The 26,891-nt window shown below is 46.4% G+C and overlaps 2 protein-coding genes across 2 annotated transcripts; both read right to left on the bottom strand.

Annotated features, from left to right (window-relative positions):
* Positions 1–7,108: 7,108 nt before the first annotated feature.
* Positions 7,109–9,034, bottom strand: LOC137525440 (E3 ubiquitin-protein ligase TRIM39-like). Its single transcript, XM_068246523.1, has one exon. It carries the CDS (start codon positions 9,032–9,034, stop codon positions 7,487–7,489), a length of 1,548 nt encoding a protein of 515 aa, XP_068102624.1. The 3' UTR covers positions 7,109–7,486.
* Positions 9,035–24,654: 15,620 nt separating this feature from the next.
* On the bottom strand, positions 24,655–26,330 carry LOC137525439 (E3 ubiquitin-protein ligase TRIM39-like). The gene has a single exon (XM_068246522.1). The coding sequence runs from the start codon at positions 26,297–26,299 to the stop codon at positions 24,752–24,754; it is 1,548 nt and encodes a 515-aa protein (XP_068102623.1). The 5' UTR covers positions 26,300–26,330; the 3' UTR covers positions 24,655–24,751.
* Between the last annotated feature and the right edge of the window lie 561 nt (positions 26,331–26,891).

Genomic DNA, 26,891 nt, shown 5'->3' with positions numbered 1-26,891 from the left:
ACGAGCGGTGTACTACTGTTCCCAGCAGACACAGAACAGTACACAGAATGCTATATAGTGTGGCTGAACGAGCGGTGTACTACTGTTCCCAGCAGACACAGAACAGTACACAGAATGCTATATAGTGTGGCTGAACGAGCGGTGTACCACTATTCCCAGCAGACACAGAACAGTACACAGAATGCTATATAGTGTGGCTGAACGAGCGGTGTACTACTGTTCCCAGCAGACACAGAACAGTACACAGAATGCTATATAGTGTGGCTGAACGAGCGGTGTACCACTATTCCCAGCAGACACAGAACAGTACACAGAATGCTATATAGTGTGGCTGAACGAGCGGTGTACTACTGTTCCCAGCAGTGACACACAATGACTGGGGGGGACCCTGGCTAGCGTGGCTGGAGCGCGAACTACCCTGCCTGCCTACCCAAAGCTAAACCCACAGACAAATGGCGGAGATATGACGTGGTTCGGGTATTTATTTACCCGAACCACGTGACCGTTCGGCCAATCAGAGCGCGTTCGGGTCCGAACCACGTGACCCGTTCGGCCAATCACAGCGCTAGCCGAACGTTCGGGGAACGTTCGGCCATGCGCTCTTAGTTCGGCCATGTGGCCGAACGGTTTGGCCGAGCACCGTCAGGTGTTCGGCCGAACTCGAACATCACCCGAACAGGGTGATGTTCTGCAGAACCCGAACAGTGGCGAACACTGTTCGCCCAACACTAGCCAGAACCCGAAGAGGCCAGACTTCAGGTTGGCCGTAAAGTACCAAAATAAAGGACATCCGAGGTAAAAATAAACTGATGAGAAATACAATTGTATCTAGCCTCCTTCTCCTAAAAATGAGTTTTTTAAATATGCCACAGTTTATATTTAAATCAAATGTTTATGTTTTTACTGTTTTATTGTCTCTGCTCAATGACACCTTCATTGAAGTATGCCTGAGCTTAAATCTATGAATTAATGATCCTTTTTGTCTCTTTGCTGCTCTCAGATGCCATTTACTGACAGGAAAGTGTTTTATGGCTGTGATTACTTATCAGTGAAGGTTATGCGCTCATAAATTTGATTTATTTAAGTAACAAATTGCATAGAAACGTCATGGACGTCGGGACATCACAGGGAATCCCGATCCACCCCTCAGCGCTGCCTGGCACTGATTGGCCAGGCTGCTAAAGGGGTCTGGAGGGGGGGGAGGCGGCGTGGCGAATTGGCGGTGAGCGGCGGCGATCGTAATATGCACGCAGCTAGCAAAGTGCTAGCTGCATGCAATAAAAAAAAAAAATTATGCAAATCGGCCCAGCGGGGCCTGAGAAATCCTCCTGCGCAGGTTACCCCGAGCTGAGCTCGGGATAACCGGCAAGGAGGTTAAACAATCAATTGCCTCAAATAATGCAGTGCAGAGCAGCACTCCTACTGTGTATGACCAAAAAGAATCTCACCTCTCCGGCACTTAGCAGCAGGAATCCGCCAGTGAACCAGGCAGTCTTGGCACACACAGACACTTTCAGCACATGCGATCAACCCAGCCGGGACACCCTCTTGGTTGGGAAGCGAAATAGGCATGGGGGATGTGTTAAGCCGATCGTGGCTGCAGCCAACAGAGACACTCAGTAGAAGTTGCGGCCTGGCGGGGCATGACTCCGCCCACCTAATTGTTGCACCCGCCCCTTGCTAGCTTCATCAGGATGTGTTTGGATTATTCTTGCCTTAACAGCTACATAACTAAATAGCCTAGGCTAATCATCACCGGGAGGGCAGGGCTACAAAAGTTGGAGTTTGGAATCCTTGGAAATCCATGCGGCACTCACTCCTTTTCCTGCAGCCAAATATTACAGGTGGATCATATCATTGAAATTAGAATACAAGGGATTGCGTTATTTTGTCATTTAATCTTCAAGTGTAATAAAGTTTAGGTTTACACCCGCAGAGATGGCACATACGTTTTTCTACATAGGTGTAGAGTGACTCTCAGTTGTCTGAAAATTCCTCAACTACTCAATGACAAATAAATCACTTGTAAAGTACCTGGTCAGGAGCCCAGACACCAGCTGCTTCCTGTACTATAGTCTGTGCTGTTGGCTGCAATGTTCTCAGACATACTATAGACTGTGCCTGCCCCCTTTCATTCTGAACAGTGGAGATGACACAATCCAAGCTGCTACAGAAGCCACACCCACAGACTTCAAAACTCACTTTCTGGTCATGTGAGCAAAATTTCAAGACAAGATTTATAGTTGCAGAAAGGTGTTCATAAAAAAGGTTAGGCTTGTGTAACGATTGTGGGATTCTCTCCGTGATCAGCGCACAAGACGTGCGCTGACACTACGGGAATCCTCCACAAGCGTATAATTTGCGGGAAACCCAGCAGAAGGTGCAATGCACCTGTAGAGGGAAATTCCTGTCGACAGGTGGAGCTGTGGAGTGCAGAGGAACAGCTCCTCTGCCCTGCCACACACGCCAGACAGGAATTGCACGAGGGACAGAACGCAATCGCAAGAGAGGCGATTGAGAATGAGCACAGGGACAGATAGTATGTGTGTGTACCAAACTAGTCGCCAACCCGCGACGGTGCACACACCACAGCAGATATGAAGTAGGAACGCGATCGCGAGAGGTGCGATCGCCAGACGTGACACAAGGCTACAGCAAGGCAGAGCACGAGAGTAGCAAAGACACAGCAAATCATACAATGAGAAGACAAGGAAAATAACAAACGCTAACTGAACGCGAACACCACACTCATTCGCAACAGTGCACGCGTTCGTGCGCGGTCCCCACGTGATAAGCACAACAGGGACAAGCACGCCTAACTAACCAACGACAGACAAACGTAAAACAGAGGACGCGAGCGCTTGCTTAACGGTTACCTCACCGAGCCTCCAGCAAGCGTTCGTAGCAGACAAGACAGACACACGAAAACAAGAACAAGCGATAGACAGGATCCACAGCACTAGCGAAAAGAGGCTAGTGCGATCCAGGGAGACAGAACAGAAGGATCCACAGCACTAGCGAAAGAGACTAGTGCGATCCAGAGAGGCAGAACAGAAGGATCCACAGCACTAGCGAAAAGAGGCTAGTGCGATCCAGGGAGACAGAAGGATCCACAGCACTAGCGCAAGGCGACTGCGATCCAGGCAGGAAAAACAGAAGGATCCACAGCACTAGCGCAAGAGGCTGGTGCGATCCAGGAAGACAGATCAGATGAGATAGCTGGTAGCAACCGCTGCTCCAGCTATACTCCAAGAACAAAGATCAGAACGATTTCCTGTCGGCCACCGCTGGGACAGGACAATCGCAACAGACAAACAAAACAGATATGCAATCCTAACTGCACTAGGGAACTAGCCTAGTGCAGATCCCGGAATTACTCTAAGCTGATCTTCAAACAAAGAGCAAGGCTGACACTCCTCCAGGAGTAAGATAGAGGGAAGTGGAACACCGCTCAACTGCACCGTGTAGAGCAGTGCTGGACCAAAGGCAGCCAGGCCCGGATACTGAAGCAGGATTAGAAAAGATGTGGTCTGCAACAAGTTCTCTACACAGATTCCGTAATTTATTTAGGACGTGTCCTTACAGCAAATATGAAGTACATAAGCTGACATGTTTCAGGCCATTCGGCCCTTAATCATAGCACACAGAAGTACAGCTCGGTCCTTTCAATTTAAAATGAAGAGGTATGTGCGACACACCCGGGTGTGGCATGCACCCGCCCACCCGTAGGAGGGGTCAACAATGTTACAGGTACATGCCACCACCCACAGGGTAGTCCCAACCCCCATGCAAACCTTGGACCATCAACATTTAAAAAAAAAATACAAATCTCAAAAATTAGATAAATGTATAAAATCAAGAGAGAACTCAAATATTAGAACACGCAGAATGAGATATATGTACATAAGAATACAAAGATGCATACAAATATAGATATAATGCAACTCTACTCATATGAACAAAACCCACCTGAACCTATGTTCAGTGCACTACCACTACCATAAAAGATCCGAAAAATCTGACCCCCCCCCCGGGTAAATTACATATCTAGCCTGTAACCAAAGCTAGATCCCATCTAGCGTTAAGTCCCTTAGGGGCTCTGGTCCCCAGACGAAAAATCCACAGTGCTTCCCTTTTCCGGATAACCCCCAAAGATGTGGAACTCTATTTGGTTTCATGTAATGTATGCTTATTGCAGTATGTGGGTTGCACCACCAGACCCCTTAAAGCCAGAATTTCGGAACACTATCTGGGGGCATCGTGGTCCACCAGAAACATCTCAAATGTTGCCAAGCATTTTAAAAACATGCATGGTGGTGACATGACCGGCTTCTCTTTTCAGGGTATTGAGAGGGTCTTTGTGCCGAAGAGAGGTGGAGACAGATTGGCGATTATCCGGAAAAGGGAAGCACTGTGGATTTTTCGTCTGGGGACCAGAGCCCCTAAGGGACTTAACGCTAGATGGGATCTAGCTTTGGTTACAGGCTAGATATGTAATTTACCCGGGGGGGGGGGGGGGGGGTCAGATTTTTCGGATCTTTTATGGTAGTGCACTGAACATAGGTTCAGGTGGGTTTTGTTCATATGAGTAGAGTTGCATTATATCTATATTTGTATGCATCTTTGTATTCTTATGTACATATATCTCATTCTGCGTGTTTAATATTTGAGTTCTCTCTTGATTTTATACATTTATCTAATTTTTGAGATTTGTATTTTTTTTTTTAAATGTTGATGGTCCAAGGTTTGCATGGGGGTTGAGACTACCCTGTGGGTGGTGGCATGTACCTGTAACATTGTTGACCCCTCCTACGGGTGGGCGGGTGCATGCCACACCCGGGTGTGTCGCACATACCTCTTCATTTTAAATTGAGAGGACCGAGCTGTACTTCTGTGTGCTATGATTAAGGGCCGAATGGCCTGAAACATGTCAGCTTATGTACTTCATATTTGCTGTAAGGACACGTCCTAAATAAATTACGGAATCTGTGTAGAGAACTTGTTGCGGACCACATCTTTTCTAATCCTCCTCCAGGAGTGTTACACAGGACTAAATCCTTATGACCAGCCCAGTACTGTGGGATCACATGGTATATATAGTGCAAGCCTACAAAGGATGTGGCCAGGCAATTTGCATGACAAACGTATGCAAATTCCTCTGCAGCAAGCTGCAAAACTGACAGAAGGTCTCTCTTCCAGAGACCTGCAGAATGCAGACCTAAACAGTGGTCAAAAGGCTACCTGCATGCACAGGCAGCCGCGCAGATCCTCACAGCTTGTCTGGTCTGAAACAAAACACTCTGATGGACTTTAAAATCAATATATCTATTATTTGGATGTGATAGCATCTTAATTAACACTATAATATATAACATACATATAATTTATATGCACTGCCAGAGGCATCACTTTACAGCGAACATTAGTAAATCCCATCCCTAATACAGCAAACAAGTCCTGTTACCATAGCAACCAAAACTGCAGGACATTCATTTCAAAAGTGGTCCTTCCTGCCAGTAAAACAGACTGAGCATAGGATCTAGCCTGGATTCACAGTAAGATGCGTTACGCTGAGTGATGTTGCAACCTGCTTATTTTTCAATAGGATGCAACGCACCAGGCAGGAAAAAAGGGCGCATGCGGCAAGTGGACTAAATAGGCACCACCATAGCCGCCAATACAAAATAGCTGTCTTTGGGTGCCAGAGTAGAAATTTGAGTGCCTGTTATATAGCAGGCGCTATATCGGGCATCGCTGGCGCTCAAATGCCACTATTCTCCGGTGCATGATATTAAATGGGGTTTTTTATATTTTTGTGGGGGTGGCATTAGGCAGGTATTGTGTGTGTGTGTGTGTTTGGGGGGGGGGGGGGGAGGGTTAGTTTTAGGCATCAGGCAGGCAATGTGTGCGGGGATGGGGTGGGCGGTTAGGGATCAGGGTGGATGGTTCTGTGTGAGAGTAGGGTTAGGTTTGGCCATAGTAAAATATCGGTATTTAATATCGATATTTTACATTTTTATAGTAAAATATCGGTACTTATTAACACTGTTACTGTGCGCCCTAAATTCCTTGTGCCTTTATTTGATGTATGCGCAACGTATCTACAGTAAGTGTGAATCCAGCCTTAAAAGAGTCATCAGGGGGATATGAGGACAATAAGTGCTACTTACCCGGGGCTTTGTCCAGCCCCAAGCTCCCAGCATGTCCCTCGCTGCAGCTCTGCGGTGAGCCGTTCACCTGTGAAGCTTCCCGGTCCCCGGCGATGACGTCGCCTGTGCGAGCGGCACTGTCAATCACCGCCACGTGGTCCGGAGCATACTGCGCAGTAGTTCTGCAGGGAGCTTGGGGCTGGACGAAACCCCGGGTAAGTAGCACTTATTGTCCTCATATCCCCCTGATGACTCCTTTAAAGTGGATCCGAGATGAACTTTTACTCATTGCATGATTGTGTTACTTTCCTATTGTTTATAGGGCATTCCTCAAGCCAAATACTTTTTTGTTTTTGTTTTAATACTCTAATTCCCTATAAACTAAACAAGCCTCGCCCACAGTTTTCAGAGAGCCTTGGCAGTAGCAAGGGCTCATGGGAGCTCATTCTGGGCAGGAGGAGGGGGAGGTATTACTAGCCAGAGATTTCAGAGGCAGAGGGGAGGAGGGAGGAGGAGGGGGGATTAGGTTTTTTTTCACAGGCTGAGTGCTGATGATGCAGATAAGCCTGCCCCTGTGTAATGCTTACAAACAACATGGCTGCTGTCATTGTATCACAGGAAGAAATATTCATATTCTATTAAAGCTGTATGCAGACAGATTTGCTGTTTAAACCATCCAAACCAGTGTTTCTCAACATTTTATTGGTATGTACCCCTTTTAAAACCATATACTCACTAAGTACCCCCTAGCATAGTAAACATTATCACAAGTACCACTTGACAAATATATATTTAATCGTAGTACATTATAATTGGTTTTAAACCATTTCCAAGCTTTTACTATTGCTTTTAATTAGCTAAAATACTAATTTGGTGGTGTTTAAATAAGATTTATCATTTTCTAAAACTCTAAATTTGTTATTTTTGGTTAAGTATATCAAGCCTGAGTACCCCCTGGAACCCTCAGAAATACCCCCTGGGGTACGCGTACCACAGGTTGAGAAACTATGATCTAAACCATCTGTACATGAGATATATAGACAAGTTACCTGTTAAAGTTAGTTTTTCATCTCGGATCTGCTTTAAGAAAAAAAGCAATACAACAAACCAAGTAAACCCCATTAACATAATACTTAAACTTTTAAAGGCGTTTGTCAGAGTGGGAAGGGCGAGTGCTTGACAGTCAGATGCACAAGAGCTGATGCACTTGCGTCCTACTGTACTTCATTTTAAACAGACCCAATTAAATTGTGGATGGTAGGTTGTTTGGAGATCTTGTGTTTGGAGATCTTGCGCTATGCTCTCTCACATCCCGGCCAAACCTCTGAAATGCCATCTTAAAGTGAAATCACCTTCACCCAAGCTTTATAGTCCAGATAAAAAGCAGCATGGAGGGGCTCGGTGAAGGTGGCAGTGAAGGTGTGTAAATGGCTGACGGGGTCATCCAGCTGGTAGAAGGACAGACGTCCAGCTTCATAATCCAGATATATTCCTAATCTTCTGCAGGGAGAGTGAGGATTTAATGACTTTTTTCCTGAGTCATGGGAAGCAGAATGTTTATCTTTATATCTGTGGTAACTCCAAGATTTGTTGTTATCTCCAACTCCGGATTTATCCCCTTGTCTCTCTATACTAGGATAGCTTACCCCAACCTCCCAATCTCCATCATCACTGACCTCCACTTCCCAGTAATGTCTCCCAGAGGAAAAGCTCTCAGAACTCATCACCTGACAATATGTTGTAAATCTCTTCCATGAATTTGGTCTGCAGTGCCTTGTGTCAGACTCTGTGGCAGTTCTGAAGTCATCAGACAATTTCAAACGGTTATGTGCAGTATCTTCATCCAGTAACAGATCTGCTTTCTTTAGAAAAGAGAATTCAACTTGTGATTTCATCTGAGTAATGAGTTCATTCACGGATTTTTGTAGCACAAGCAAAATCAGAAAATCATCCAGATCTTGAACAAAAGGTTCCTCCATATCTTGGTCAGCTGTGTCGGATTCTGGATCTTGCAGGACAGCTATTGGGTCAGTCATATTACACATCTTCTCAATGCGAGCCATCTTCCTGGACAGTTCCCCTCCTTGTGTCTCCAGATGCTGGATACAATCAGAGACAGACTGTGATATCTGCTCTTCTTGCCTGGTGATCTCATTCAGGACTTTCATCTCATGGACTTCCAGCTGTCTCCTGATGTCCTCAAACAGAGCTGTGACTCTCTTCTTCTCATCAGCTGCTTTTTCTTGTGCTTTTCTCTTGTGGTCCTGTAAACTCTGAATTTTCTCTTCATATATCCTTCCCTTTGGGGCCATATTTTTTAGTACATGTCTTAGTTCCTCCTTTTTCTTCTCAGAAGCCTCCTCTAGAAGTTCCACCTGGTGTCCTTTATGTGTCCCAACAAGACAGCAGGACACACACAGACAGGTGGAGTCCTCAGTGCAGTAATACTCCAGTAGTTTTTTGTGGCTGGAGCATTTTTTGTTCTGGAGTGATGACGTGGGCTCCACTAACACGTGGTCCACTGTCTGGTTATGAGCTGCCAGATGTTTAACACACATGGAAGTTTCACACTGTTGGCAAGTCTTAACAGCTGGCACTAGGGCATCCACACAAAACGTACAACGTACCTCAGGTTTCTCTTGCATAGCTGTGAAATTCTCCACAATGTTGGACAGCTTCCTGTTCTTCTCCACCAGAGGGTGGTTTGGATACTCCGCTCTACACTCTGGACAGGAATAAACTTTTCCTGATGCCTTCTGTGTCTCCAGCACAGTCATAATACAATCCCGGCAGAAGCTGTGTCCACATGTCAGTGTCACCGGCTCTCTATACAGGCTCAGGCATATAGAGCAGCTCAGCTCTTCTCCGAGAGAGGCGGACGCCATAGTAAAAGGAATGAAGAGGAAACGAAACTGAAAATCAGTGTGTAGGGGGCGGGACTCTTGCCTCTACTCACTTCAAATGTTAACCCACTCAGGGGAGAGAAGTGGATTGAAATATTTCTTTGTTTTTTTAAACTAGAAAATGTGTGACTGTCTGAGCGCTGGTGGAATCTGTACTGAAAACAAGGAGGAAAAATATCAATAAAGGACTGAAGCAAGAGGGATATGGAGGGATATGGATATTTTGTTTAAGCAATACCAGTTGCCTGGCTGTCCTGCTAATCTCTGCCTCTAATACTTTTAGCCATAGCCCCTGAACAAGCATGCAGCAGATCAGGTGTTTCTGACATTATTATCAGATCTGACAAGATTAGTTGTATGGACTGCCAGGTAACTGGTATTGTTTAACCTCCTTAGCTGTATGGACGACTTAATACGTCCATTACCACCGGAGGTCGCCGCTCAGGCCCCGCTGGGCCAATTTGAATAATTTTTTTTTTGCTGCACACAGCTAGCACTTTGCTAGCTGCGTGCAGTGCCCGATCGCTGCCGCTACCCGCCTATCCGCGTCGCCGCAGCCGCCCCCCCCCCCCCCCCCAGACCCCGTGCGCTGCCTGGCCAATCAGTGCCAGGCAGCGCTGTCGGTGACGTCATCCCGCCCCGTCGCCATGGCGACGGGGGAAGCCCTCCAGGAGATCCCGTTCTTTGAACGGGATATCCTGATCTCCGATCGCCGAAGGCGATCGGAGGGGCTGGGGGGATGCCGCTGAGCAGCGGCTATCATGTAGCGAGACGTCGTCTCGCTACATGAAGAAAAAAAAAAAAAAAAAGGTATTTGCTGCCCCCTGGCGGATTTTAATAAACCGCCAGGGAGATTAAAAGGAAAGAAATATGGCAGCCTCCACATTCTTCTCACTTCAGTTGTCCTTTAAAGAGAACTTGAACTAAAAATAAAAAGTCAAAATAACCATACACAAGTCATACTTACCTCCTGTGTAGTCTACTCCTCAATCTCTTTCTCCTCTCCCGCGTCCTGTTTGTCCATTGCGATCTATGGAATTCTCTGTCCTCCATTTTAAAATATGGCCATTACCCCATAACAGCTTCCTGATCAGCACACTGTTAAACTGTAATATTGCCAACTTGAGCCATAGGGAAACATGGACATTACCTTGCACATTCAGTTGTCAGTGACCTCAGCTGATATATAATTGACAACAACTGGTATATTTAAGTTCTGACAAAATCTTGTCAGAACTGGAAGGGGTCACTGTGAGAAGTAAATGGTGAGCTTCTGAGAGGAACTGACGGTGAGGTTAGTATGTAATATTCATTTGCAGCTACATCATGTGTTTATTTTAAAAAATATTTACTCACTTCAGGTTCCCTTTAACAGAAAGCAAAGCGGCAAAGAAAGACAGCAGAGTGATGGAAAGAGAGCTTCTTCCTCTTCAGCTCACATCATCCTTTTGTCATTCAGGTACAATTACCAGCCTCATCCTCATCTACCAATTCTTCTATTTTATTTCAAGGATATCTGTCTCTTTTAATGTGGCCACACACAATACAATAAAATGATCCAATTTTACAGCAATTCGATAAAAAACATTTCTACAGAAAAATCAAAAGTTTTATTTTTTAGAGTGAAAATACTGATCAGATTTCCCGGTTTGGTTTTTTTTCGTTATTTCTCGATCGGAAGCAGCAGAAATTTCTAATCAGGTTTTGACAAGATTGTATGGTGTATGGTAAATTGATTATTTTATAATAAAGAAATGCAGGCAATTTTTTCAGAGTTTTCAATGATTTTTTTTTTCATAATTGGGGAAAAATTGAACACAGGTGTGTGGTGCATTGGTCAGGTTTTTAAAGAGTTACAATCAATCAGAAAAATTGGTTGTAAATCTTGAATTGAAAAGAAATGTAAAAAATTGTATGGTGTGTGTGGCCACCTTTATGGCCTATTATTTTATCATGTGATATTTGTGGGCGACTCACCTCGCGATGCAGGAAGCTGGATCCAGCGACGTCTCCCTGACGACATGCGCTCCCGGATCCATCTTACTTCATCTACTGGCTGGCGGGTATGTGCGACGTCATGCGATGTTACACGACGGGCGCAAATGAGATTTCAAGCAATTGCGGTACTTTGCGTGGGAGTTGTCTGGGACCTTAAAGATTCAATCCAACGCAATGGTCGTTTACGCCGCCTGACGCTAAGCAACGGTAGCAGGATCGTGCGCCTGTGCCCAAATTGTGAGATTGCGGAAACGACCGCTTGTTGTTCAAAACAATCACCGGTCATTGGAAAAATCGTTGGAAAAATCGCGAGGTGGGAATGGACCTTTAGATCTTTGTTAAAAAGGAACTCTGACCAAGAATTTAACTTTATCTCAACCAGTAGCTGATACCCCCTTTTACATGAGAAATCTATTCCTTTTCACAAACAGACCATCAGGGGGCGCTGTATGACTGACATTGTGGTGAAACCCCTCCCACAAGAAACTCTGAGGACCGTGGTACTCCTGGCCGTTTCCTGTCTGTGAACCTCATTGCATTGTGGGAAATAGCTGTTTACAGCTGTTTCCAACTGCCAAAAAAGCATGCAGCAGCTACATCACCTACCAACAGTAAAAATGTCACCATGTAATAAATGTCAGAATGTAAATCAGGGATTTAAAAGATTTTACAAGGGGCAAACACTGACTAAATCATTTATACATAATTATTGTAAAAATTAAGCACTTTTTTATTACATTATTTTTACTGGAGTTCCTCTTTAAAGAAAACCTGAACTGAAAATTAAAAGTCAAAATAAGCATACACAAGTCATACTTACCTTTCATGTAGTCTACTCCTCAGTGTCGTTCTCCTCTCCTGCGTCCTGTTTGTTCACTGTGATCAAGGGAATTTTCCGTCCTCCATTTTGAAAATGGTCATTACCCATAACAGCTTTCTGGTCAGCACACAGTTAAACTGTAACATCGCCCACTTGAGCCATAGGGAGACATGGACATTACCTGGTACATCAGTTGTCCTCTCAGCTGTAACTGACAGCAACTGATATTTTATTGACAGCAACTGATATATTTCAGATCTGACAAAATATTGTCAGAACTGGAAGGATTATTGTCAGAAGAAGATGGTGAGCTTCTGAAAGGAACTGATGGCAAGGTAACTATGTAATGTTCATCTGAAGTTACCTCATGTGTTTATTTTAAATATTTTTACTCAGTACAGGTTCTCTTAAAGCTCTGAACTCTACTTCCATGTCACTAGTCTCAGCTCTGGGATTATCCGGATTTTGGCCTTCATGTATTGCTCATCCAGCTGCTAGAGCTTGTTTATGCCATTCAGTATGCTGTGCCTGCTCTGGGGTCACCTATACCTGGCTTACTTAACTACTGAGCGCGCTCTCTGGAATGCACGCTGTGTCTGTATTATTATGTACCTCTTGTTTGTTTCTTATTGTGTACAGCGCCACAGAATATGTTGGCGCTTTATAAAATAATAAATCAATGTAGAAAACACCCCAATAATCTCAACTCCTGAAGCCAGGGCCGGTTCTAGACTTTTTGCTGCCTGAGGCAAACTTGTGAGGATGCCTCTCCCCACGATTTGGAATGATTGCACAGCACCCGACAATTTACTCTGCTTCATTTAATGTTCTCACCTGACATGCTGCAGCTCAACACAATAGCACACTGGCTGGCTGAGAGTCTGTGACAAACAAACTGCTCACCCTCAGACACTCCATTCCTCCCCAGTCAGGACAGCAGTGCCACCTCCTCCCTTCTGCTGTGCAAGTCAAATGAAACACTGCTGCTCTCCTGCCTCCCCCCTCCTCACTCACTGTCAGACTCCTCACATAGCACAACAAGCTGCCTTTCCCCAATGATTTTGTACAGCAGGAGGCAGTACAGTTGCAGCCTATGAGTGCTGTCATTTGTTTGATGTCTTTCCCCAATGATGACCTCTTCACCTTGCTCTTATATTGCTTCATCTCCTTCCAGGGGTGTTGCTAGCACCAAAGATCAGTGGCATGTGCCCCTGATCTATTCTGGGGTGCCCCTAATGTCCCCCAGGCAGAGTCAGCTGTGGTCCCACAATGGTGAGCATGCTGGGAGCTGTAGTACATCAATCGGGGGTATGTTGGGTGCTGTGGTGCTTCTATGTGGACATACCGGATGCTATTATGCCATGCTGGGCGCTGTGATGCCTTTATGGGGTATGCAGGGAGCTGTGGTTTTTCTATGGGGTCATGCTGGGAGTTGTGGTGCCTCAATGGGAGGCACAAGGGAGCATGGGAGGGGTCCACTGGAAGGTCAGGGAATGCTATGGGGGGACTGGCAGCAGGACAGCCGCCCAGCAGAAAGCCAGACCAGCCAGCTCAGAAGCCAGGTAACTGCATAGTTTTGTTTAAGTGACATTGCCTATTTATGTGATATGCTGCATTTTTGTATTTTTGCATTAAAGGAGAGGGGGCTTCATACAACATTCTGCTGGGCAGGCCTACTTAGAGTGCTGTTAAGTTCATGTAATTTTGGTTCCACCCATGACCACACCCACATTCTAGTGCATGGCCACACCCATTTTCTGGCTGGAGTGCCCAAAAGTGCCCCAGATCTCTTGCGATCCTATCAATGCCCCTGCCTCCTACTCTGACTACATGCTTTAACAATACAAACATGTTGCCCCTGTAATCTCTGCGCCTGATGCAAGTGTTTCACCTTGCTTCATGAGAGAACCGGCCTTGCCTGAAGCTCTCAGGGTACCTCGCACCCATTTTTCCAGGCACCCATATTCTATGTACGCTCTTTCAGAAGTGATACACAGCCCATTATGAATCTTTGACTGACAGTACGGCCAGTGCGTTGGCTGTAGAACCACTGCTACCCATAAGGCAGAGAGCACACTCACCACAGTGATATTGTGGGCTGTGATCCCGTTTTTATAAACGTTTCTCCTGCAAGATTTTGCATTTCAAGGTCAACCAATTTTTTTTTGCTACAGAGAAAAACACAAACATACACCAGCATGCGGATGAAAACACACACACACACATTACATGTGCACACACGCATACACACACACACGGGTACACACACACACGGGTACACACACACACACACTCGCGCGTACACACACACACACACACACTCGCGCGTACACACACACATATACACACACACACACACACACACACACACTATACACACACTATACACACACACACACGCGTGTACACACACACGCGCACACACACACACACACACACACACATTACATGTACACACACGTACACACACACGTACGTACACACACACACACACACACACACACACACACACACACACACACACACGATACTTGAACAGCACATTGGTTTTAGTTTAACAAAAAGCTTTATTGCATGAGTTGGCTGTAATAATAATGCACAACATACAATTAAACCTTTATATAAAGTAATGAGCAGAAGCCTGAAAGGCAAAATACCAACACAAACCTCTGTAACAATATAATACAAAGCATAAGGCACAGTGTTAGACTGTATAAATACCTATGTATATTAGTAGAGATGGATAGAACAATCCCAGGGCCAGGCAGAGGCTCAGTAGGAACTAGCCTCTAGGCGCCGAGCTCTGAGGGTGCACTTGTGTTTGCTGAGTGCACCCCAACCCGGGCTATATGCACAGCGGACAGGTGGGACATATCTCGGTGCCACCAGTTTCATCTTCACACTGTCACACAGTCCCTCTATCTCCTCTCTTTGATGCCCTCTAATGGCGAATCTCATTACATGGCGTCAGTGAGTAGACGGAGGGACTGTGTGTGTGACAGGGTGCAGATGGATTCTGGTGGTGCCAAGGCAGGTAACTATTACAGATTGCTTTGCTTGCTCAGCTCGGCTTATGCAGGAGAAGGAGGAGCACCTTATACTGGGTGAAAACCTGGTTATACATGGGGAGGGAGGACTGGCTAATACTGGGGGTTCATCTATCTGTACTTGGGGAAGGGGGACACCTAATACCAGGGCATAGCTGGCCTTTGACCTGAGTGACCGGAGAGGTCGCTCAGGGCGCCGGCTTCCAAGGGGGCATCTGTAGCTGGTTACCTGTACTAAGGGCACCTACACCTGATTTCCTATACTGGGAGCACCTATAGCTGGCTACCTATACTGAGAGCACCAACACCTGGCTACCTATACTGGAGGCACCTACACCTGGCTACCTATGGGGGGGATGGAGACCTTCAACTGACTTCCTATACTGGGGGCACCTATGCTTGGCAACCTATATTGAGGGCACCTACACGTGAGATCCTATACTGGGGGCACCTATACCTGGCTACCTACCTATACTGAGTCTGAGGGCATTTTTTGGGGGCGGCGCACTGCGGCTATAATAACGCGTGGTGCAAATTGTCGTTGCTGTGCTATCACTCTAAATGGGGGAGGGGGGGCCCTAACTGTGCCACTGATTGTTTTTATTAATATTCCTGAAAGGTTCTAGCCTTCATTTTTAAGTATATTCAGGATAGTGCACTCTTTCCACCCATTCGTGGTTATTAATAGTATTTTTCTGTTGGACATATGTGATGTGTCATGGAGATCTGAGCATTTGTGTCACGACGTCAAAAAGGTTGGGAGCCACTGTCCTAAGAGATCTCAGGAGAAAAGGTGAATTGCATATGGGCCTCTGTGTGTGCGTGCGCACGCGGGAAGAGGATGAAGGAGGGGGGCACAAAAATCAGGTTTTCTCAGGGGGCTGTGAAACCTAAAGCTGGCTCTGTACCAGGAGCACATCTGAATTTCAATACATGGGGGGACGGGAGGGGGGGGGGGGGGGGGACTGGCAAATACTGAGGGCACATCTATCTATTCTTGTGGAAGGGGGACACCCAATACCAGGGGCACATATGAATATTAATACCTGGGGAGGCGAAGGGGGACTGGCAAATACTGGGGGCACATCTGAATATTAATACCTGGGGAGGCGAAGGAGGACTGGCAAATACTGGGGGCACATCTATCTATGCTTGTGGAAGGGGACACCTAACACCAGGGGCACATCTGAATATTAATACCTGGGGAGGCGAAGGGGGACTGGCAAATACTGGGGGCACATCTATCTATTCTTGTGGAAGGGGGACACCTAACACCAGGAGCACATCTGAATATTAATACCTGGGGAGGCGAAGGGGGACTGGCAAATACTGGGGGCACATCTATCTATTCTTGTGGAAGGGGGACACCTAACACCAGGAGCACATCTGAATATAAATACCTGGGGAGAGGGGGACGACTGGATAGTACTGGGGGCACATCTGACTGGTGACTCCTGTCTAGTGTTCTATTGGCCACTCCAGTGAAACCCCCATAGCTCCCAACTGTCCCTCTTTGGGAACCCTGTCCCTCTGTCCTGGTTTCTTCCTCATTTGTCCCTCTTTCAGGACATATCTGTGTACTATGGGCATAGCTATCACCCCTGTGACCTCTGCCATCGCAGGGGGGCCCAGAGGTTTTGGGAGCCCTTCCTCCTTCTTCTCCCCAACCGCAAATGCAGCCAATTAGCAAAGAAACCTCCCCTTTCACTCATGAAAACCATGTGCAGGAGAGTGTGTATTTTTTTCCACCGTCCAGAGATTTCTTACCTCCCAACTTTTCGAGATAAGAAAGATGGACACTTAAAGTGAACCTCCGGACTAAAAATCTACTCAGCAGCACTGAAAAGGCTTGGTGTTTCTTTAACAGTTTCACAGCATCAGAACTTTGTTTTTCTTACCAAAGCATCATTTTTAGCTGCATTTTTAGCTAATCTCCACCCATCAAAGAAAACTACCCGGGCAGTTTTTCCCTGATGCTTTGCAAAGCATGATGGGATTTCCTATGTTGTTGTTCACGTTGCCTAGCAACTGGGAGGGGTGCTCAGCACACAGGACAGTTGGAACTGTGTCTCACGCTCCCCGTCACCTCCTTTCAACCAAAAAGATGGCTGCCCTCATGAAATCAAACATTTGCCTGTTCTTTTAAAACAGGGTGGGTAAGAGATTATATTACCTATCTATTTTAATGAACATAACTAATGTAACTTAATGACAGTATGTTAGTTTAGGCTGAAGTTCCTCTTTAAGCAATGCCCATGCCACACCCCTAATCACGCCCCTGGTTCACCCCTAATCATGCATATCATAAAGATTTCCTGAGAAAAATATTATTTTATAATCCAGACCACACTGGTCCTTTCTAGCCTGGTCCATCCTTCATATTAACATTTGAAAATAAGAAATACATTAATTTTAAGGATGGGAATCAAGTTTATGTTAAGTAGTAAAAAGGCCTAGCGGATCCGAGATTAGAAAGTAACTATAACAAGTAACTTGTCTATATATCTTATGTACAGTTTAGATGGTTTAAACAGCAAATCTAGCTGCAAACAGCTTCGATAGAATATGATTATTTCTTCCTGTGATACAATGACAGCAGCCATGTTGTTTGTAATCATTACACACAGGCAGGCTTATCTGCACCATCAGCACTCAGACTGTGAAAAAAACCGAATCCCCCCCTCCTCCCCTCTGCCTCTGAAATCTCTGGCTAGTAATACCTCCCCCTCCTGCCCAGACTGAGCTCCCATGAGCCTTTGCTACTGCCAAGGCTCTCTGAAAACTGTAGGCGGGGCTTATTTAGTTTATAGGGAATTAGAGTATTTGGCTTGAGGAATGCCCTATAAACAATAGGAAAGGAACACATTATGTAATGAGTAAAAGTTCATCTCGGATCCACTTTAAGCCTTCAAGTGGAGCTGAACTCTTGCACAGGACAGAAGGAAAAGCTAGAGAAATGCACTCTGCATGTAATTAAAGAGTTTAGCCTGTCTAATCCCCCCTTATTTGTCTCTAATCACAAGTTTAAATTTGATCCCTCAGTTGTGTCAGCTGACTGCCACACCATATAAGCTCATTTGAAAGCACAGGAAGTTAACCCTATGTCAGCTTCCATGAGAGCAGGAAGTAAACACACTGCAGATTTATTGCAGGATTTGTATTAGCTTTAACAAAGAAATGTTTTTCTTTAAAGAGAGTCTGAAGTCATAAAAAATACCTCATTCTATTGGCCAGTTCTATTAAGTATTAAGATCATAGCTGATACGCCGCATCCCCACGGCAGAACGATGTATTTATACCCCCGAAATCCCAGTGGCAAAATTCGGGGCTCCTTCCTCGAAGAGGCAGAGCTTTGCGCTGTAGCTCCGCCTCTGCGCCAGTCAATCTCTGCCAATCTCCGCCTCTCCCTGCCCCTCTCAGTCTTCTTTCACTGAGAGGGGCAGGGCGAGGCGGAGATCGGTGGACAATGATTGGAATGGAGGCAGAGCTACAACTCAGAGCTCTGCCTCCCCCAGGCAGCAAAATCCATGATCTGGAAAATCGTGAAATTTTGACCTGGGATTTTGAGGGTATAAATACATTGTTCTATCATGGGGATGCGGCATATCAGCTATGATCTTAAAGAGAAACTCCAACCAAGAATTGAACTTTATCCCAATCAGTAGCTGATACCCCCTTTTACAGGGGCGTAACAATAGGCCCTACAGCCCCAGCGCCCGTGGGGGAGCCCGGCCCCCCCCCTGGGGCCCACTCGGGGCCGTTTTGTGGGGGCTGGAGGGGTGGCAGCACGAGGGGAAAGCCTTGCCCACAGTCGGAAGTTCCCCCCCTCTCCCTCACCTCGGGGCTCTCCCCTTCCGGAAGTGACGTTAGCCGCTAGAGCGAGAAGGCTGCGATGGAACGCAAGGAAGAAGGTATGTATCTTGCCTCCGCTGCTGCCCGCTGCCCACACACGGTAACTAGCTGGAAGGGAGAGCCCCGAGGTGAGGGAGAGGGGGGAACTTCCCCTCTCCCCGCCGACTGTGGCCAAGGCTTTCCCCTCATGCTGCCACCCCTCCGGCCCCCAAAAACCGGCTACGAGCGGGCCCCAGGGGGGGGGGCCCGCTCTGATATTCTGCAGGGGGGCCCGGTGGGGCTTAGTTACGCCCCTGCCCTTTTACATGAGAAATATATTCCTTTTCACAAACAGACCATCAGGGGGCTCTATATGACTAATATTGTGTTGAAACCCCTCCCACAAGAAAAGTACGTACTCCTGGCAGTTTCCTGTCTGTGAACCTTGTTGCATTGTGGGAGATAGCTGTTTACAGCTGTTTCCAACTGCCAAATACCATGCAGCAGCTACATCACCTGCCAACAGTAAAATGTTCACTGGAGTTCCTTTTAATGCTTAATAGAACTAGCCAATAAAAATAAGTATTTTTTATGGCTTCAGACTGTCTTTAAAGAGACTCTGAAGTCTCCTTTTTCCCTGTTTTTTTTCAAATTTAATCCTGTTAAGCATTATATCCTAAGTGGAATCGCCGCAATACCGCAGCATAACAAGTGTTTTTTAATAGAGAAAAAGCCCAGCAAAGTTCCCCGGCTCGCAGGGCTTTACTTCCTTGAAGAGGCAGCCAATCTCTGATGATTGCCGCCTCCTTCCGCCCCTCTCAGTCTTCTTTCACTGAGAGGGGCGGGGAGGAGGCGGAGATTGATTGCGGAGAGGCAGAGCTACAGCCTAAAGCTCTGCCTCTCCAGGGTAGCACGATCTGCGACCTGTGAAGTCGTGGAACTTTGCAGGTCTTTTTCTGTATTAAAAAACACTTGTTATGCTGCGGTATTGCGGCGATTCCACTTAGGATATAATGCTTAACAAGATTAAATCAAATTTAAAAAAAAAAAAACAGGGAAAAAAGAATAAGACTTCAGAGTCTTTTTAAATCTTATTATGCTGTTGCTTATCTTTTACAGCAGAGAAGCAGTTCTGAGTTCAGGTTCACTTTAATCAGATATGTGGGAGCATTATGATCATCAAACTAATCTGTTGTAGTCTTATAAAGGCCTTTAAGGCATCCCATACGATGTGCTTTGCAGATACGTTGATGCTCCTATCCCAGAATTCCCTGGTGGATTTCTCAACGCACCCAATGTGAATGAGGTATAACTTGGTGGACATTCTCCCGAGAGTTTCGGTATGGAGGGGGTGGAGCAGAAACATCCTGGCTTTGGAGGAAGGGGGTGTGGCATAATGGTAGAAGTAGTTACAGAAAATTAAAGGAATACTGTAGGGGTGTCGGGGGAAAATGAGTTGAACGTACCCGGGGCTTCTAATGGTCCCCCGCAGACGTCCTGTGCCCGCACAGCCACTTGACAATGCTCCGGCCCCGCCTCCGGTTCACTTCTGGAATTTCAGACTTTAAAGTCTTCAAACTACTGCGCCTGCGTTGCCGTGTCCTCGCTTCCCCTGATGTTACCTGGCGTGTGTATATCACAAGCCCAGTATGGTCTGTGCCTGCGCAGTACGCTCCTGGTGACATCAGCGGAAGTGAGGACACGGCAACGCAGGCGCAGTGGTTTGCAGACTTTAAAGTCTGAAATTCCAGAAGTGAACCGGAGGCGGGGCTGGAGCATTGGGGAGTGGGTGCGCAGGCACAGGATGTCTGTGGTGGACCATCAGAAGCCCCGGGTAAGTTCAACTCAACACAGCAAACAGACTGGCCACAGCAGGAGCTCTCAAGGTTGGGATGTGGCCTGCAGGCCACCGACATTTGGACAGCCCTGGCCTAGGTTAAACATCACTGGGAGGGTTGGGTGCGTACGTACAAAAAGGGCGCCCGGACAAAAAGGGCGCGGGGTGTAAACTCTAAATAATAATTAATCATTAATAGGGTTTATAAAAATAGTGTGCTATATTTCGTTTACAAATAATGTTTAACAAAATTATAAATCATTAAATAATGTTTATGAAATCGGAAATTGTGAAAACGTTAATCTTCCCTATTTCAAAAGTTAAACTTATAACTACGTTTATAAAAAAAACAATAATATATGTTTAATTGTTATAATTGTATATTATTGTGAATAACCTTCATTTATGGTTTGTTCTTATAATAAAATCTGAAAATATTGTTTATAAAGATGATATAAATATAACTACGTTCGTAATAAGTGTTGTAAAACATTAGTAATTATTACTAAAATTTTACTAAAACTATACCTAAGCCTACTCTTACACAGAACCCTCCCTGTACCTATCCCTAACCCCTAGACCCCCCTGTTGGTGCCTAAACCTAAGACCCCCCTGTTGGTGCCTAAACCTAAGACCCCCCTGTTGGTGCCTAAACCTAAGACCCCCCTATTGGTGCCTAAACCTAAGACCCCCCTGTTGGTGCCTAAACCTAAGACCCCCCCTGTTGGTGCCTAAGTAACCCTCCCTGTACCTACCCCTAACCCCTAGACCCCCCTGTTGGTGCCTAAACCTAAGACTCCCCTGTTGGTGCCTAAACCTAAGACCCCCCTGTTGGTGCCTAAACCTAAAACCCCCCTGTTGGTGCCTAAACCTAAGACCCCCCTGTTGGTGCCTAAACCTAAGACCCCCCTGTTGGTGCCTAAACCTAAGACCCCTCCCCTGTTGTTGCCTAAGTAACCCTCCCTGTACCTACCCCTAACCCCTAGACCCCCCTGTTGGTGCCTAAACCTAAGACCCCCCTGTTGGTGCCTAAACCTAAGACCCCCCTTTATTATGTGGATAATAATGTTTTACTAATTGTGGATGCAAACAATATTTTGCAATTTACGTTACGTACTGATCGCTTTATTTTGTGAATAATAATGTTTTACAAACAGTAAGGGATAAAACTTTAAATAATGTTTTAATTATTTAAATAAGATAAATATGTTTAGTATTTTCATAAACGTTATTCGGCACGGGTGCATTTTATAAACGTAAATCACCACAAGTTCAGTTATAAATCATTAAACATCTCCGGGCGCCGTTTGTAAACTTTATTTAGCTCCGGGCGCCGTTTGTAAACTTTATTTAGCTCCGGCGCCCTTTTTTCCTGCTCGGCGTCCATTAAACGCTATTTATTATGGGAGTGAATGGCGGCGCCCTTTTTGTCCACTAGCGGCCTGCGCCCTTTTTTCCCAGCTCCGGGTTGGGTTCCCTAAGCGTCTCTGACACTAACTCCGGGATAATGGATGTAAAAGTGGATATTCTGAATAATGAAGTGGATTCTACTTTGTGTCGTTACAGTGCCCTCACTGCACTGTAGTCTGTGTTATCAGCTGCAGTCTAGACATACTACAGATTGTACCCGCCCCCTTTCATTCTGAACAGTGGAGATGACACAGTCCAAGCAGCTGCAGAAGCCACACCCACAGACTTAAAACTCGCTTTCTGCCACATTAGCTTGTGGTCTGCTGTTACCATAGCAACCAAAACTGCAGGATGTTTATTCCCAAAGTGGTCATTTCTGCTAGTAAAACAGACTGGGCAAAAGATTGAAAGAGAATCCGAGGTGGGTTCTAAGAATCCTATTAGCACACAGAGGCTGGGTCTGCATATCCTGCCCAGCCTCTGTTGCTATACAGCTTTCCTGCAGCCCCCCTCTGCGCTCTGCTATGCCCCCATAAATCATCCTCCAATCAGCGGGGAGGGACACAGGCGGGGACGGAGCTATGGAGGAGGCGGGGGAGCAGCAAGACTGGCATTACAAAGGTAAACAGCCGGTGTAATGTCAGAATGGGCAGCCTGGAAGCAGCCTTCCTCACTGAGTAGTATCGCGCATGCTGGTTCCAGGGCTGGAGGTGTAATGTCAGAATGGGCAGCCCGGAAGCAGCCTTCCTCACTGAGTATCGCGCATGCTGGTTCCAGGGCTGGAGGTGTAATGTCAGATATTGCAGCCCGGAAGCAGCCTTCCTCACTGAGTATCGCGCATGCTGGTTCCAGGGCTGGAGGTGTAATGTCAGATATTGCAGCCCGGAAGCAGCCTTCCTCACTGAGTATTACGCATGCTCAGTGGGAAGTTAGACATTATTTATCTGAAATATCTCCGCTTCCGCACCACGTACACTCCCGAAACTTTCAGGGGAGGGAGGGGACCCCCAGATCTAGCTCTGTACCGAATTGCAGCCCCCGAGACCCGCTAGTTCCCGAGATAGGTTTGCTGCAATCAGTCTGGGGAACCAGCGGGGCTCGGGGGCTGCAATTCGGCACAGAGCTAGAGCTGCGGGTCCCCTCCCTCCCCTGAAAATTTCGGGAGTGTACGTAGTGCGGAAGCGGAGATATTTAGGACGTTTTACGTGGCTGCACAATTTAATGGGACGCAGGCTCCTACTGCGCATGCGGGGCTGCCCAACGTGCAGGGCTGCCCATTCTGACAGTACACCGGCTACCACACGCTGTGAATCGACAGCTCAGCTGATGATTTATGGGGGCATAGCAGAGCGCAGAGGGGGGCTGCAGGAAAGCTGTATAGCAACAGAGGCTGGGCAGGATATGCAGACCCAGCCTCTGTCTGCTATTAGGATTCTTAGAACCCACCTCGGGTTCTCTTTAAGAAATAAAGCAAAATAAAATAAACAAAAAAACAATGCCCCTTCCCCCATAACACTTAAAGAGACACTGAAGCGAAAAAAATATATGATATAATGAATTGGTTGTGTACTATGAATAATTACTAGAAGATTAGCAGCAAAGAAAATATTCTCATATTTTTATTTTCAGGTATATAGTGTTTTTTCTAACATTGCATCATTCTCTAATATGTGCAGATTACTCAACACTCAGGATTCAAAATGATTCTTTCAGAGCAGTCTGTGAACTAATGACCTCTCCTCTGGCAGAGGAAAAGAAAACAGTTGAGATAATAAAAGTCAGAAAACAGCACTCTCCACGACTTTGAAAGTCGTAGAGCTTAATGGCTTTTTTGCATAGAGATAACAACTGGAGTTTCTTAACTCTTCCTGTACTGGAAACAATTACACTGATGTATCTGATCTTAATGTTTTATTTCTTAGCTGTACTACACATACAAATCATAATATCATATTTTTTTTTTCGCTTCAGTGTCTCTTTAACACATTTAATGGTGATAGAGTGGCTCAGAGGGGAATGCTTGAGAGTCAGAAGTTTCTTACAGTTGACATGTAACTGGCATGCAGCTGGAGCAGATGCACTTGTGTCCAATGCTTCTGCCTTTTAAATAGACTCCATTAAATGATGCCCAACTCTGGATAGGTAAGTTGTTTAGAGATCTTGCGCTATGCTTCCTCACATCCTGGCCAACCCTCTGAAATGGCATCTTAGACCGGATTTCCATTTGTCCGGCGGCATGCGTCTTACGAGACACAGCTGCTGCCTCTCGCAGCCGAATCCCTCTAGCAGCGCCAGGGTCGGGCCGAGACAGAGGGGAGAGAGGCTCCAGCCTCAGGGCGCAGTGTAGGAGGGGGCGCACAACTCACTCAGCTATCATTCCCCTATAGTGTTTGAAGCAGAGAGAAATAAGGAAAAGGGGATGACATGCCAAATAAGTAGAGATTAAGGAGGGTTGGGGGCCCTGGGGCACCTCATAGTCCAATAGCAATCAGTGTGTGATGATGGGGGTGGGAGGGATGAAGGGGTGCACTTTGGTGTCTCAGCCTTGGGTGCTGGAGGACCTTGTCCCGGCTCTGAGCAGCGCTATGCGCGGCTATGGGATTTGGACGGTCCTGCACAGAAATATGCTGCAGGGCCTCAGATTTTTCCTCGCCCACGAATTCGGATGGCTCACACAGGCTTCCATGGGCTGCTGAAATCCATCCGAATTCGTTGGCATGGAATCGGCCCAGATTTGCCTCAGTGGAAACCCGGCCTTAGGGTGAAATCACCTTCACCCAAGCTTTGTCGTCCAGAAAGAAAGCAGCATGGAGGGGCTCAGTGAAGGTGGCATTGAAGGTGTGTAGAAGGCAGATGCGGTCGCACAGTTGGTAGAAGGACAGACATCCAGCTTCATAATCCAGATATATTCTTAATCTTCTGCAGGCAGCCCGAGGATTTATTGACGTTATCTGTGAGTTATGGGATGCAGAAAGTTTATCCTCACTTCTGCGGAAACTCCAAGATTTGTTATTATCTCCAAGGCCGGATTCGTCCCCTTCTCTCTCTATACTAGGATAGCTTACCCCAACATCCCAATCTCCATCATCACTGACCTCCACTTCCCAGTAATGTCTCCCGGAGGAAAAACTCTCAAAGCTCAACACTTGGGGGTATGTTATAAACCTCTCCAGTGAATGTGGTCTGTCGTGTTCCATGTCAGAGACTGAGGCAGTCCTGAAGTCATCAGACAAATCCAAAAGGTTATGTGCAGTAATTGCATCCAGTAACAAATCTGTGTTCTTTGGAAAAGAGGAGTTCGTTTGCAATGATATCTGAGTAATAAGTTCTTTTATGGATTCTTGTACCACATGAAAAGTCCGAAAAAAATTCATATCTGGAACAGAAACTTCCTCCATATCTTGGTCAGCTGTTTCAGATTCTGGATCTTGCAGGACAGCTATTGGGTCAGTCATATTACACATCTTTTCAATGCGAGCCATCTTCCTGGACAGTTCCCCTCCTCGTGTATCCAGTTGTTGGATACAATCAGAGACAGACTGTGATAACCGTTCTTCTTGCCCGGTGATCTCATTCAGGACTTTCATCTCATGAACTTCCAGCTGTCTTCTGATGTCCTCAAACAGAGCTGTGGCTCTCTTCTTCTCATCAGCTGCTTTTTCTTGCACTTTCCCTTTCTTTTCTTGTAAGCTCTGGATTCTCTCATTTATCCCTCTCTTTGGTGCCATCTTTTTTAGTAAACGTCTTAGGCCCTCCTTTTTCTTCTCAGAAGCCTCCTCTAGAAGTTCCACCAGGTGTCCTTTATGTGTCCCAACAAGACAGCAGGACACACACAGAAAGGTGGAGTCCTTAGAGCAGTAATACTCCAGGAGCTTTTTGTGGATGGAACATTTTTTGTGCCTGAAAGAGAACGTGGGCTCCACTAACACGTGGTCCACTGTCTCGTTATGGGCTGCCAGATGTTTATCACACATGGAGGTTTCACACTGTTGGCAAGTTTTAACTGCGGACACAGGGCCATCCACACAAAACGTACACAAAACCTTGGGTTTGTTTTGCTGTGTAGCTGCGAAATTGTCCACAATGTTAGACAGATTTCTGTTTTTCTTCAGTAGAGGGTGGTTTGGATACTCTGCTCTACACTCTGGACAGGAATACATTCTTCCAGACTCCTCCTGTGTCTCCAGGGCAGTCACAATACAATTCCGGCAGAAGTTGTGTCCACATGTCAGTGTCACCGGCTCTGTATACAGGCTCAGGCATATAGAGCAGCTCAGCTCTTCACCGAGAGAAGCGGACGCCATTGAAAATCTGTTTGTAGGGGGTGGTGATTGGTGCAATCTGCAGTAAAACAAGAAGAAAGACAATTAAGAGAGAGCAAAGTGGTAAAAAGACAGAAGGGTGGTGGAATGAGTGAAAGAGGTTAGCGTTGGGAGTAGGTGGTGGGAGGTTAGTGTAAAGGCTCATACACACGTCAAACTTAAAGAGAGTCTGAAGCGAGAATAAATCTCGCTTCAGACCTCATAGATAGCAGGGGCATGTGTGCCCCTGCTAAAACACCGCTATCCCGCGGCTTAACGGGGGTCCCTGATCCCCCAAATCCCATCTGTGCAGCGGAGGAGCGCTCCCGCATTGGGGCAGGGCCCTGCCCCACGCGCATCTGTCAGCGCGTATCTCCGCCTCTCCCCCGCCCCTCTCAGTCTTCCTTCACTGAGAGGGGCAGGGGAGAGGCGGTGATGCGCCGCTGATAGACGGCGCTGAGAGGCAGGGCTGCAGCCGTTAGCCCTGCCTCCAGGAAGAGCAAAATCTACGACCAAGTTGGTCGTTTATTTTGCAGGGGGGGGGGTTTGGGGGTGAAGGGACCCCCGTTTAGCCGCGGGATAGCGGCGTTTTAGC

Source organism: Hyperolius riggenbachi, chromosome 7 (assembly GCF_040937935.1).
Source record: "Hyperolius riggenbachi isolate aHypRig1 chromosome 7, aHypRig1.pri, whole genome shotgun sequence".
Lineage (NCBI taxonomy): Eukaryota > Metazoa > Chordata > Amphibia > Anura > Hyperoliidae > Hyperolius > Hyperolius riggenbachi.
Note: the sequence above shows the minus strand (reverse complement) of the source record. Positions and strands in the feature narration are given on the sequence as shown.